A 14,428-nucleotide genomic window follows, 5' to 3' on the forward strand; every position below is an offset into this window, starting at 1 on the left:
TGTATTATATTGACATATTTTATATAATATGTTGACATTTCTGCTTTACGAAAAAATTGAAAAAATTTTCGAATTTTTTTTTCAAATTTTGACATCGGAACATATGCATATATGATATCGTTGGAATCCTTATAAAATTATCTTTAATTTGATATATGTTATATGAATTTAAAGTTTTGGGATTTCTTTTAAAAGTTAGTTATAACTAAACATGTAGTTAATTGACATTAATACCCCTATTGATATTTTATGGAATTAATCATATGGCTTTATTGACGTTTTTTGTTGATCGTATTGATATTTCTTGGTTGATGATCTAGGCCCTTAATTTGAATATCTAATGGCTATTATTTAGTTGTAGTTAGCAATTAGGTATTGAGTTAGCAATATAACACTCCCCTATACTTTAAAAGATAAATCACAAAACAGAAAATAAATGTATGAAAATTCATTGCCGATGTATTCAAACCGGATAATCAAAACTCTCAATATCTAGCTATAAATAATCAAAATATAATTCTATTTAATTGATTTACTATGATAAATAATACTTCCTTCGTCCTTGAAAAATTTTCAATTATTTTCATTTTTATCCGTCCCTGAAAATTTGTCACCTTTCATTTTTACTATTTTTTGTAGTGGATTTCACATTCCACCAACTCATTCTCAGTCACATTTTATTATAAAATTAATATATAAAAGCAAGACCTATGTCATTAACTTTTTCAACCGACTTTTATTATATTTCTTAAAATCCATATCAGATCAAATGGTGACAAATTATTAGGGACGCACGGAGTACTCTACTACTACTACTATGTATCTAATAAAGTTAGTAATATAGTAAAAAGTATGATATAAAATATAATATCATTGTTAAATCTATCTATACATATATAAAAGGGGAGTTTCTAGATAGTTACATAAATGCCATTGTAAATTATTTTTGTTTATATGATAATTATAGTCATTTTTAAATTACAAAGGCAGTTTAAGGAGTAATATAACGGTAAGACGCACGACTTTTCATTTTGTGTCATTTGATATATTAAATTCATTTTGTGTCATTTTTTTTTGGCTAAACGTATGATTAAGTGGATCTAACCAATAAAATTAAAATAAATTGAATTGATTTTAGATTCTCCACTATCTAAATACTACTCCCTCCGTCCCACTTAAGATGACATGTTTCCCTTTTTAGTTTATCCCAATTAAGATGACACATTTCCTTTTTTGGTAACTTTTTCTCTCCAATTAATACACTCAACCACTTTTTACCACTCCTATTAAAATATTCATCTATCTTTCTCTCTATTTTAATACTTACACCCACCATTTCTCGCTCCAATTAAACACTTTAATCAATAACTCCTAAAACCCCGTACTGGTCAGGAAATGTGTCATCTTAGCCGGGACAGAGGGAGTAATTCACTACCTAAATAACCGCTTTCCACTTTTCCCATTAGCTTGTAATTACCACCCCACTAATATGTCTCACTAATGACGAACGAACAAAAAATATATAGTAAAATGAAAATGGGTAGAGCCATTGCGCTCCTCTTTGTGCTTGTGATATCTCCGGCGGTGTACGGGCAGACTACGCACATCGTCGGCGACTCCACCGGTTGGACAGCAGCGTCAACTATGTCAACTAGGCAAGGGGCAAAACTTTACCGCTGAGGACTCCCTTTCGGTATGTTCATCAATGTTCTATTTTCGACATAATTAATTTTCAACTAAATTATTAATATACTAAGTCATGATTAGTATACATGTTTCACTTTTATTCTGATTTCACTTTTTATACATATATTTTCTAGGTCTTATATGTATGAAACTTGGAGCGGTGCTTGCTTGCATTTGATTAGACCAATTGTATTTTGTACTTTGGTGGTCATTTGCAATATCATTTTATATCATTGCAAATTCTAGAATTGTAGTTTTTATCTTACTACTCCATGATTTAATGTTTAAACATTAATTTTTATGTGATTTGTTTCAAAATTTATTATGCTTCAATGTTGATTTGTATAGATTTTTTATTCTCATATAACTGAAATTGTTACTCATATTGTTCATTGTTAATATTGATTCTAATTTTATTTAATTAATTTAAAATTAAAAATTAATATTTTAAAAATATATTAATTTGTGCATAGCACGGCGTGATAATAGCATAGAGATAAAATGGAACTTCCCAATTTATATGTAGCACGACCTCTGTCTTTGTCTACGTTACAATTTGTACTACATCAAAATTTTATCAATGCAACAAATTTTACGATGCGCAAACGAAGAAAAACACCTAACTTACAATGGTCAGTCCGTGTCGATTTTACACTTAGAGCATCCCCATCCATGCTCTTGCCAAATAGTATGGATGTGGGTGCGGACCCACTTTTATTAATATTTTACTCTTTGCTCTTTGGCAAGAGCACAACACCCACATTCATGTTCTTCAGCAACAACATGCTTAAGGGTCCCAACATTCTATTATTCAATTTAAATAAAAAAAAATTCCACAAATGTCATAAAACAGCGGCATGTTCGGATACAAATCCAATTTGAAATTTTGGTGGATGTCTGGAATCAATATATTTATTATGTCATTGCAAAAGAGCATGCAATGTATGTAATTTGTAAATAATTGTAATATATACCTAACAACTCAAGTTTCGTACTAGAGTTGTCATTTGGGTTGGGTCGATGCCCAAGCTGACCCAACCCGGCCCATAAGCAAAGTATTGCGGGCATGGGCTATGCTCACAGGTTAAAAATAGGTTCCGATTGGATCATTTTTCAAACCCAAGCTCAGTCCAAACCTAAAAATTAAATTGAAATAAGGTCAATTTGAATGTAAATTTTTATTTAATAAATTTAATGTAATATTCTATGTAATTCTAAAAATCCAATCAACATATACTCCCTTCCTCCACGAAAAATAGCCTTATTTGTCATTTTGAGATGTACAAAAAAAGTAGTCTCATTTCTAAATTTGGAGAGTTTCTCTCTCATACTTTATCCACTTTTTCTCTCAATCTCTCTTTACTTTACCTACTTTTTCTCATTCTCTCTTACTTCACCAATTTTTCATTAAAAATTATGTCGTCCACAAATGAAACTATTTTTTTTGGACAAAGGGAGTATGAATTATAAATGAAAATATAAAAAATCTTACATAATTTTTTTTAATAAATGTAACTATTTGTTAATTTATAATATCCGATCTAAAAGTTTTTTAAAAAATGTAAAAAAAAATTAAAAATGTATGAAAAAATATTTGTTGCACATTCCAGCAAGCTCGCCTCAGCCCGACCCACTTCACTGATGGTCCAAGGCTGGGCTTGGTCCGAATTTATAGATGGACCCAATTCCAAAATCAGTATAAATCATCGCAACTTAAATTTGGGTAATTATATTTTACAAAGAAGTATACCATCAACCACATTTATTATTCGCGTCTTAGATCGCCACCTAGGTAAGAACTATGGTCCATGCCAGAGACGAAAAACTATGAAATTGGGCTTCTCTCGATCGTTGTCGAGAGAAATAGCAAGAAATTGAAAAGGTCATATTCAATTGGTGAAATAGTAGAATTAAATTTTTTTTATTATGCGTGCATGTGAAATGGTAGTAAAAAAATTCTGATTATGTATGCATGTGAAATAGTAGTAGTAATTAAATATAAAAAATTAGTTTGTGTGCATGTGCAAAAATACTTAAAATGTTAACAAGAACGAAATAGTGATTTAGTGAAAACCTGTGAAATTCTTTTTGAAATATTGTGTGCCTACGCAATAGTAAAATATTCATTTCACTAAAAAAATTGCATTTTTCATGTTGTGTCAACTCACTTTTGTCTTAAATCGAGAGAGAGAGGGAGAGAGAGAGAGCTGAATTGTGATGCTTATGGTGATGAGTGGAGTCAAGGAAGCCGATGACAAAGCCGCAGTTAATTTGGAGCTCCATGATGCAATCGCCGACGCGGTGGTTCCGAAGGAGTTCAAGTGTCCTATATCCAAGAAACTCATGAAAGATCACGCCGTTTTGTCCACCGGAGTGGTTCATTCTCGATTCTCTCTCTCTAACAAAAGTATTTAATTAACTACGATTGTGAAGTTGGAGTCTTGCGAGTGTGTGTGAAAGTATATATGTTCGGTGTTCTTGTTTATGCGTTATGATAATCGTGGCAATATGTCGTGGAATTGCTCTGATTTATGTTCAATTTCCAAGATGAATCAGAATATCATATTCGTCTAGTTGTTCTGTTTTTCTAATGTGATTTTATAATTCCTTTGATTCGTCATTTATTTCTTGGATTCTATTTGAATTTTTCTTGTCAGGTTTTATTAAATTGTTAGGTTTATCGAATGTGGCTTTTTAAAGAATTTGGGATGAATGGCATGCAATGTTTTACCTTAAGAAAACAAAAAATATTTATCTGAAATTGAAAACAAAATTAATGCTTTTGCACTCTGAATCCCTTAATACTCCATTTAATTATCCTAGATAGGAAACCGTGTCTTGCCAATATTAATGTAATAAATTGAAGTTTGCACACACAGTATCGCTTACGTTAAAACACGAACTTGTAGGATTTTATGAATTTTCTTTGGGAAATTGGTCACAAAAATCATGAACTTTCACAAAAATCTTGTATTTTCCATAACCTTTAAAAATGGTCTTAAAAGTCAGTAACTTTCGAACTTAGCGGATTTCCCTCGCTAAAGTTTTACGGCATAAATTTTATCCATGTGGAATACCAAAACACCTACATGTAAATAGTCAGAGTTACATTCCATCTTGTGAGGAAGATAAAATTGATGATGATATTGATGCTCTAAAATTAGTTCCGCCATTCAAGGTAGGCAAAATTTATGCCCGAATCTTTAGTGTGGGAAATCCACACAATTTGAAAAGTTAGTGATTTTTAAGACCACTTTTAAAGGTTGTGTGAAACACCAAATTTTTGTAAAAATTACTGATTTTTCTAACCAATTTCTAATTTTCTTTTGAACTACTTCTTATTTTTAAGTCTAAATATACGAATTTTAGTCTTTTATGCTTTTTCCTTTGAAATTAAATATCATCTACACTGAAATTGGTGTGTGCGTTAGAAATACAACTTTGGCAAAAACATCAATCATTAAAATGACTTCATCATTCAATAATTAATTAAATATATGTGGTTCATATATATTTTGTAATTTCTTTTATGTGATTATATTAAAGGTGGATTGTTAAGAAATTTGTTCATTTGTGATGAATGAGTATCTGTTTATTTATGCATCTTTTGTTTTGCATTTTGTGAATTTGGATATATGCGTTTTTTTATGAATATTTTTTGTGTGTCAAATGTTGTTTTTATGGTAATCGAGTTTGAAATGTTGATCCACTTTGTATTGGCAGACATAAGTCTTACCTCCATTCAAAAGTGGATTGAAGATGGTAATGATAAATGTCCTAAAATTGGGAAAAGGATAAGGTTACAAGCTATACTGATCCCAGACCATGTGCTCAAAAACATGATATACATTTGGTACGAAAATCTTTCACTTGAGCTACACAATATGATCTCAACTACAGGTTCCAAGAGTCTGACTTCCAATATACAAGGGAACGATCTTAGCAGCAAAAACATTGGAAGACCAAAGAGAATTTTTTGAGAGGTTTCGTCGCTTAACAAATGATAATCGTTAATTCTGGAAGCAATTTTTTGAGTCTGTTAGTGTTTATGTGCCAAAGTTATTCGATAGCCTCTATAGAATCATTGTGGCTTCTAGAACCAGCATCTGGCATGATGAATTGCGAGAGAGTCTGATTGTCAGTATCACGAACATAGTCATCCACAATAATATTGTCAAGATGATGGTCATAAACAAGTTTTATCGAATTGAACGTATTGCTGAAGCTATGCATGTTAGGGGGATATAAAGATTCAGACAATAGCCGCCACAACCATAAAGACATTGTTCGCTCTCGACAAAACCAAGGAATGGGTTTGTTAAGTGGATTGTGTATTCCAATCCTAAATATGCGTTATCGAGTACCTCATGGGAATGTTGGAGATAACGGATGCTTTGAGAGTGACAGAGGTCGCCTACGCGTTACTCAATTTGTGTTCCTTTCCCGGGTGACATAAAGCATGTTGTTGAAAGTGGTATGATTGACCTTCACGAGATATGTTGAGACTCTCGTACCATGTGGAGCCAAATGAGATTACAAGAAAATGTTCATCTTATGTTGTCCTGCCTCGTTGAGGAAGGCACTTAAATTGCCAAAATCAAACTAATGACATTCCTGCGAGTATAGTTGTCAACTGGACTTGGCCGACCCATCATGGACTTCAATGGGTCATTTTTCAAACCTAGGCCCAAAACCACTACAAACCTAGCCAAGGACCAACCCGTCCCGACCCACTTCGGTGATCAATTTGAATGTAAAATAAAATAAATATTAATGTAATATTTCATATAGTTCTAAATTCATTCATAGTTTAGAGTTTGTACAATATTTAGAATTTGCATTTGGTTACATCCCACATTATAAGTAAATATATACTCCCTCCGTCTCAAGATATTAGACTCACTTCTTTGGGCAAAAGAATTTATGAGGTGTTGTTTAGTTGATGTAAGTGGAGTTGGTAGTAAAGTAAATTTTTACCATAAATAGAAATGGGACAAATATGTTGGGACACCCCAAAGTAGTATACGAGTCTAATATCTTGGGACGGAGGGAGTAATATCTTATAAATAGCTTAATTCTCTACGCAACCCAGCCCCCAGCCCATTTCACCGGTGGTCCTAGGCGCTGGGCTTAGTTGGGTCTGAATTTACAAAAAGAAACTCAGCCCAACCCATTCCACTTTGTCGGTGGGCTTGGGTTGTGCTGATATAACACCCCGAGTTTTCGTGCACTTATTTTGGAGCAAAAGAAATAAATAAATTGGACAAGTGACGATTGAATTTATTTTTGTGAAGTTGGATTTAATCTAAGTTAAGGCACTAAGTTATGTATAGTTCTTTTTCTCATGGAATTAAAGTTCAAGGAACTTCAAAGTTATGAACTACAATTGTTGGAAAGAGGAAATACCAAGTAATCAAATAGAGTGCTCTACACCCATTTTTACACAAAAAGAGTTTGCTACATCTTACCTACTCTAAAAGACAAAGTCTAGCTAAAGGTGGTAATGGAATCAAGGAAAATCTTGAGCATGAGGCATCTTCTCTTCCCTTCTCGATTTTGGGACATCCATAAGATGCCAAGTTTCCCCACCTCAAACCTGTGAACTTATTCATCAAAGAGGTAAGACCAATGCTCAATGATTTTTACAAGAATACAAGCTTTGCAAATCTCCCAAAGGGATAATAGAAACAAATGACTAAGAGGTGGTGATCTCATCTCCTTAACTCTCCCCAATGTTTTACACTGATCAGGCAATATGCCTTTTTTGTCATGCTAAAAGGGGAAGGAACTCGTAGCTATAAATAAAAGAACATTCTTCCTAATACTAACACCAAAGGGGTAGTAAAGCTTTTATCTCAAGCCCAAAGGAGGACTCTCTGCAATAACACATATCACATTAGATCAACCAATATTGAGTTATTCAAGGGTTACACAAATTTGACAAGAAGGCTTTTTAGTTCAATTGGAAAAGAGAGATGTTTTGTTAGCTCAAAATAGAAATTGGAGCTCTCCAATACCTTACACCAATTTAGTAGTGAAGCTTTAAGCACAAAACCAAAAGGAGAGAGAATATGTAACTTAATTTAGACACAAAATGTCAAGACTTTTCTCCTATAAAAGCAACCCATCACCACCTCCTTCTTCGCCACTTTTCACTTTCACAATACCGAGAGTTAGTGTGTGTAAATAGTGAGTCAGCAAGGAGAATTCTCTAATCCCACCACCACCAATTCCTTGTCTTCCTAAGAGGCTATCTCCGCAAGTTAAGGGTGGAGTCAGAAAAATTCAAGTTAAGGAGTTTTAAGCAAACGAGGTGGCTTTCTAGTTACTATACAGTTTTTACGAAAAGTATTTTATGAGATTTCTATTTAAGAAATGATGTTACGTGGGCTTTCTATTTAAGAAATGATGTTCCTTGGGCTTTCATAACTAAATATTTTACGAGCTTTCTATTGTGATATATGATTGTGGGCTTTCTTTTAGAATTCAGAAAATAGCTTTGAAGTGATTTCAGTCATTTATGTTCCTAGTGTGTGAAAATATCTTGCAAGTATGCTTACAATTATTTACAAAAAGTGAAAGTGATGTTGTTTATATTATGTGACGTTATGTGTTACTTAACGAGTGCTTATGAACGGTTAGCCTTTGTCGACATTGTGTTCGGCTTTGACCGATAAAAATGAGTTTTGTTTCAAATATGTTTACGAGAAAAATGAAGTTTTGAAAGTTATGTCAAACCATGTTTTGTTTTGAACTTTGCCTATTTGATTGTCTAGCAAGGGCGATGTCCCTACTAGACCAGGAGTTTCGTGAATTCATTCCACCAAGAGTTTTGTGAATTCATTTCACTAGGAGTTAGTTCAGATACGACATATGTTCCAGGAAAATAGATCGGCAGATCGCTTTTGATAAAGGAAAAAAATGATTTAGTGTTCTCGGATCTTTTACTTAAAACCCCGAGTTCACTCAGAAGTGGCTTGACAAAACCATTACTTTTTATTAAAATATTTCGGCACGTGTCCACTGAGTACACCAAGTACTTAGCCCTACATATGTTTTAAAAATGTACAGGTTGAGTGGTGATAATGGCAGGCGGTGTTGAGCACAAACGATGAAGATCCTTCGACATAATAGTACTCCCTCCGTCCATAATAGATGTCACACTTTCCTTTTTAATTAGTCTCATAAAAGATGTCACATTTTCTTTTTTGGAAAAAGTTCTCTCTCACATAAATATAAAAACTATACTTTCTCTCTCTATTTAACACACAAAACAAAACCTCCTAAAATCTCATGTTGTCCCACAAGTGTGACATCTTTTGTGGGACGGGGGGAGTATTTGGATGCGTCATGCCTCCATACACGATGTCATCTACTCTTGACTCTTGCGTTGCAATGTAAAAGTCGAGTTTACATTCTTTGTATCATGCACTCTAGTATATATAAATTCGAGTTATTTCAGTTCGTGTTCAGTTGTGCCACAGTTTTTCCCTTTCTTTCCCCGGTTCTTTCATCCTCCCCTAGTCGCGATCAACTGGGCTTTCTATCCTTAGAAAGTGCGATCGTGACAGCTGAGCCCATGTTGTCCGGCACATGGCGAGCCTGGGTCGGACTAGATCGACCTCGCTCACTCGACAATTCCATTTTCTACCAAAGATATGATCACTTAGTGACATATTGCAGAAATTATCGTTTCAATTATATTCTCAATGTACACGATGTTTGTTTGAGTTTTTTGCATCGTGTTCATGTCTATAACATCATAGCAAATTAGTTCAGCATTTGGGATTTGCAATTAGTTTAGGAATTGTGCACACTTTTTTTGGATAGAAATTAGTTAATACTACTGATTGGGTGCGATGCATAAAACTCGAGCCGACAGGGGCATGGTCGAATAACAATAAAAGGAGTTATGTTCGTACTTAGTTGGCTACTAAATGTTGGTTCTTGACCCCTTTTGTAAGGAGGCACCCCTTCTCCCGAAGTTACGGGGCTATTTTGTCAAGTTCCTTAAAGAAAGTTGTCTCACGCCCCTATGTATTCTCTACCTACCCACATGTGTCAGCTTCGATTATGTGAACCCTTTCGTTTAAAGTTCGACGAAACATGAACCGAAGACGAAACCTTGATGTACCCTAGAAGAATACATATATGTTACCCTGAGACATACTGACAACTGCCGATCAGTTAATGGAACTTAAATTTGGAATTGCCAAAATGGTTGACCTAAGAGTTCATCTATAAACCTATAACTATCATTCAGATCTATAAACCTATTATATCATTTAAGTCCCAACTAAAACATTACAAGTTGGTAATGAAGTTCAATAATGTGGTTGGATGCAAGAAATAATCAACAATTTAGATTGAGTAGGTCAAAAGCACTAGAGGCATTGTCTATGTACCACAATCTTGTATTCTTGTTTTTCTTTAAAAATCATCTTTCTTTTTTTTAAAATTAATAAAAGCCAACGAACTATTCCCCCCTTTCATAAAAATAGTTCTTTTTACCATTTAGATCCATTTCAGAAAATAGCTCCTTTCTATTTTTGGCAATTCTTTTTTCTCTTATAAGGCAGGTAACATTCTCCATTAACAAAACTCCAATCACTTGTTCTTTCTACATTTCTCAACTTTACCAATTTTGCATTAAATCATGTGTCAACCCTAAAGTCTCTATTTTTATGGGAGAGAGAGTATTTTGCAACTAATTTTCACCAACAATCTAATAGTATATTAAATGGCGAATTGTTGTAAAAACTAAAAATCATAAAGTTTACTAAAATTTTGGATTAATCCCGCAATTTTGAAAAATAGTCAATTATTATAATAATTTTAACATTTTTCTCAATTATCCTAATAATTCAAATTTAGGAGTAATTATATATGACGTGGAAGCCAAATACTTTAATTTAGATTTAGGAGTAATTATATATGATATGGAAGCCAAATACTTTAGCATGCTCTTCTATTCTACATTTTTCGACTTAAATTCAATACTCTCTCCATTTTTAAAAAAATAGCAACTCTTTATATTTTAGGAAATCTTTACACTCATGTACATCAATTTATTTACCACTTATACTACTACAATAAACAAATTAATATGAACCCCATGATCCACTAACATTAATTCCATTACTTTTTTCTTTCATTCTCTCTTACTTTACCAATTTTTCTCTTCATCTCTCTTGCTTATCAAATTGTGCATTAAAACTCAGTGTCATTTTAAATTTTCCCTATTTTTAAAAAAGAATGGAAGGAGTAGCTTTTATGAGTAATATACTCATTTGCAAATGAAATCATGGATTTCGGTTTCTACCTCATACACAAATTTCCTCCAAATATAAATATATGAGATAATTATATCAAATTTATAATATAAGTAATTATTTTTAAAACTGTAGGACATACCAAAATTGACTGAATTTATATATTTTGTCTACTTGGCCGATATTAAATCCCCATTGTTAAAAAAAGAAGTGGTATGTTGATAAATTATTACTCCTAATTTCGAATGTGACGAGTAAAAGTTGGTGTGCGATTCATTTCATACTTGTGTTTACTGTACAGTGTAGTAGGTCGCCCACACACCAAATCGTCGAATCATTCATTCATCCGTCGCGATGGTTGCTGCCCTCGTCAAGGCCGCCGTCGCCGATGCCTTTGTCACCTTCATGTGGATTTTCTGCGCCTCCTCCCTCGGCGCTGTCACCTACGTCCTCGCCTCTGCTCTCGGCGTCGCCCCTGGCCTCCCCTCCCTTCTCATCACCACTTTTCTCATCTTCCTCCTCCTCTTCATTTTCGGCTTCCTTGCCGATCTCCTCGGCGGCGCCTCCTTCAATCCCACCGGCACCGCCGCCTTCTACGCCGCCGGCCTCGGCGCTGACTCTCTCATCTCCGCCGCCGTCCGCTTCCCTGCTCAGGTCTGATTGATTAAGATTCTCAATTTTGTGCTTTGCCTTGATAATAACGACATTTAACTTTGACTTGGATAGAAAGCCACATTTCTGATACCGATCCAACAAATTTTGTTGGCTGAATATATGAATAATTGTATATTAACTCCATCCCACCAGTACATGAATAAATTAGATAAATAGTGAGAGAATAAAGTAGGATTGAGTAAGTAAGATTAATACTCAACTGAAATAGGACGACTCAAAAAGGAATACTCCTTCCTTTCCATAGTAGTGGAAGCATTTCTTTGTGGCATGGATATTAAGAAAAAGGAGTGTAATGTGTTAAACAAAAAGATAATAAAGTGGGATTTAAGTAAAAGTAGAGATAATAAAGTAAGAAAGAGGGAAAAGTAAGAGTGGAAAAATGTGTTACTTTTTACTTAAAAAAATGAAATGACTCTGCTACTATGGAACACGCAAAATGGAAAAATGAATCTGCTATTATGGAACGGAGGGAGTATAACTTAGTGCTAATGGGACATGGGAGTAGTTTATTGTTCCATTACTATATCTTCATCTGGGTGTGTGGACAGGCAGCTGGTGCAGTGGGTGGTGCGGTGGCGATTATAGAAGTGATGCCAGTTAAGTACAAGCACATGCTCGGGGGTCCTTCTCTCAAGGTTGACACCAACACCGGAGCAACTGCTGAGGGGGTTTTGACGTTCATAATGACCTTGGCTGTCCTCTTCATCATCTTTAAGGGTCCTAGAAGCGTGATTGTCAAGAACTGGATGCTTGCTATGTCAACTGTGTCTCTTGTAGTTGCAGGTACCACTTATACAGGACCTTCCATGAATCCTGCTAATGTAAGCCATCTCTCTCTCACTTGTTTTTAACAAGTTGTAGTTATCTCGTTCCTTTGTTGTCTTGCATATCGATCAATAGCTTTTTATTCAAAGAACTTAACAGTGAGTCAGAGTAGAGATGATACACAGTCATAGTTCCAAGAGTAAGACAGCGAAATATGTGCTGTTTCTTAGTTTCTTCACTTCAACTCGGAAAGCTTTTCTTGGAGTGATTATCTGGTTCCGGTTTAACTTTTTCATGTTTTGATCATTTTGCTCGTGGGAGATAACATTTCATGCATAACTACATAGCCAAGAAAATACTCGTGGAATATCTATTTTGAGATTTTAGAAAGCGACATCATTGAGGAGGTATAACATTCATAAGAATTTTTTTTATATCAAACATCACCTTCAGAGAAAAAGCAATGCGACCAAGTGACTGCCCTTTCATTTTCGTTAAGACTTCATCACTCGATTGCTGACTTGACAATTGACTTCGTTTCCTGCATTAGTTCAGTTGTTTGTTAGGATTTTATTAATTATTATTATTTGTTAGTTACTTATTGTGTCAATGTGTGTATTAGTAATTCTTAGCGAGAGTAGAGTTTGAGTCTTGTTAATTACTATTAAAAATAGCTCTTCATTGGAAAAGTTATGTGTCTGGAGTTTAGAATGATAGATTATCATAAGGCCTCGTTAGAGGATTAGTCTTGTTCTTATTTCCCTGTCATTCAGTGTTATCAATAATATTCAGTTTACTTTCTGTTCGTGTGTTGTTCTTCCTGTTTGTTCCTGTTCGCTATCTCTGTCAGTTTTCAAGCAATCATCACAATCTTCTCTATCAAACTTTGTAGACCATATGGAAATCATGATGCTTAAGTTTGTCGCTTTAAAATTTTAGTGATATGATTTTGTAAAGTGTATGTGATCCCATTACTAGTGTTGAAAAATTTAATCACCTGAGTTCTCTAGGATATAGAGTAACATTGATGGTGATTGTATATGTTAATCTTGTGCACCTCAATATAGTCATATATGACTTTCTTCTCTATAGGATGCAATAGTTCTGGTTCAAAACAGTCTATTTGTGAATATATGCTCAATATGCCATATTCAAGTTGTTTCAGTCCATCCCTTTACTCATTTAATGTGTTATTCTGCTGATTCTCTTACTAAAACGAAAGTGAAAACAAAAATCAGCACAGCATCTGGTTCTCTGATAAAATTATACTGTTAGGAATGGATTTCTGTGTGAAGTTTTGGAATTCTGTGCGACAAGCAACATAAATAATGGTTGCAGCTTGTTTTGACATGTCACATAATTTTTTTTTTTTTAATGTAATAATGGTGTGTTTTTGTACGTCTTCATTGGTAGGTTTAATTTGCTGTATAGAACAAATGATATGAATTGTTCATCCCTTGCTTATGATGGTGTGTTTTTGGTTTGAAACAAGTATGGTTTGACTGTGCAGGCATTTGGGTGGGCTTATGTAAACAACGCGCACAATACTTGGGAGCATTTCCTTGTGTATTGGATCAGTCCCTTCGTCGGATCAATACTGGCCGCCTGGGTTTTCCGTTTTCTATGTCCTCCACCACCGCCCCCAAAGCAGAAGAAAGCTTGAAAGGGCTATTCTATTAGGAACACATTTTAATTCACTTTACGTAGGCCATTCAGTTCATGGATGGAGAACTCATATCCAGTCAAATAAATTTGTAGTTGCAAGATATGGATTGAATATGTTCATGAAAATTTAAAGAAAGAAAGGTATTGGGTTTATGGTTGCTTTCCACTCTCTCTCGAGACATTTGTCGAAAAACACGTGTCTAAAGACATCCAGTCAGATAGAAAAAATGAAATGAATTGTACATACTTCAACAGTTTAAGTCTCATATTATAATATGATCTCTAATATATCTGTAGTTCCAAAAAAACATGTTAGATCCACAGATCTTGGATGCTACTGCTTCCAATATTATTGTCAGCTTCCT

The 14,428-nt window shown here is 34.2% G+C and overlaps 1 protein-coding gene across 1 annotated transcript; it reads left to right on the top strand.

Annotated features, from left to right (window-relative positions):
• The first annotated feature begins 11,195 nt into the window (after positions 1-11,195).
• LOC125186616 (aquaporin SIP1-1-like) lies at positions 11,196-14,216 on the top strand. Its single transcript, XM_048083019.1, has 3 exons — positions 11,196-11,612; positions 12,182-12,454; positions 13,909-14,216. The coding sequence occupies exons 1-3, from the start codon at positions 11,313-11,315 to the stop codon at positions 14,059-14,061; spliced, it is 726 nt and encodes a 241-aa protein (XP_047938976.1). The 5' UTR covers positions 11,196-11,312; the 3' UTR covers positions 14,062-14,216.
• The last annotated feature ends 212 nt before the right edge of the window (positions 14,217-14,428 follow it).

The sequence above is a fragment of the Salvia hispanica genome, chromosome 5 (genome assembly GCF_023119035.1).
Source record: "Salvia hispanica cultivar TCC Black 2014 chromosome 5, UniMelb_Shisp_WGS_1.0, whole genome shotgun sequence".
Lineage (NCBI taxonomy): Eukaryota > Viridiplantae > Streptophyta > Magnoliopsida > Lamiales > Lamiaceae > Salvia > Salvia hispanica.

What these genes read in the sequence shown, in the direction of transcription:
- LOC125186616 (XM_048083019.1), top strand. Translation starts at nt 11,313, where the DNA reads ATGGTTGCTGCCCTCGTCAAGGCCGCCGTCGCCGATGCCTTTGTCACC. An exon ending in CCGTCCGCTTCCCTGCTCAG is followed by an intron (nt 11,613 to 12,181) that starts GTCTGATTGATT and finishes GTGTGTGGACAG; the next exon opens with GCAGCTGGTGCAGTGGGTGG. An exon ending in CTTCCATGAATCCTGCTAAT is followed by an intron (nt 12,455 to 13,908) that starts GTAAGCCATCTC and finishes TTGACTGTGCAG; the next exon opens with GCATTTGGGTGGGCTTATGT.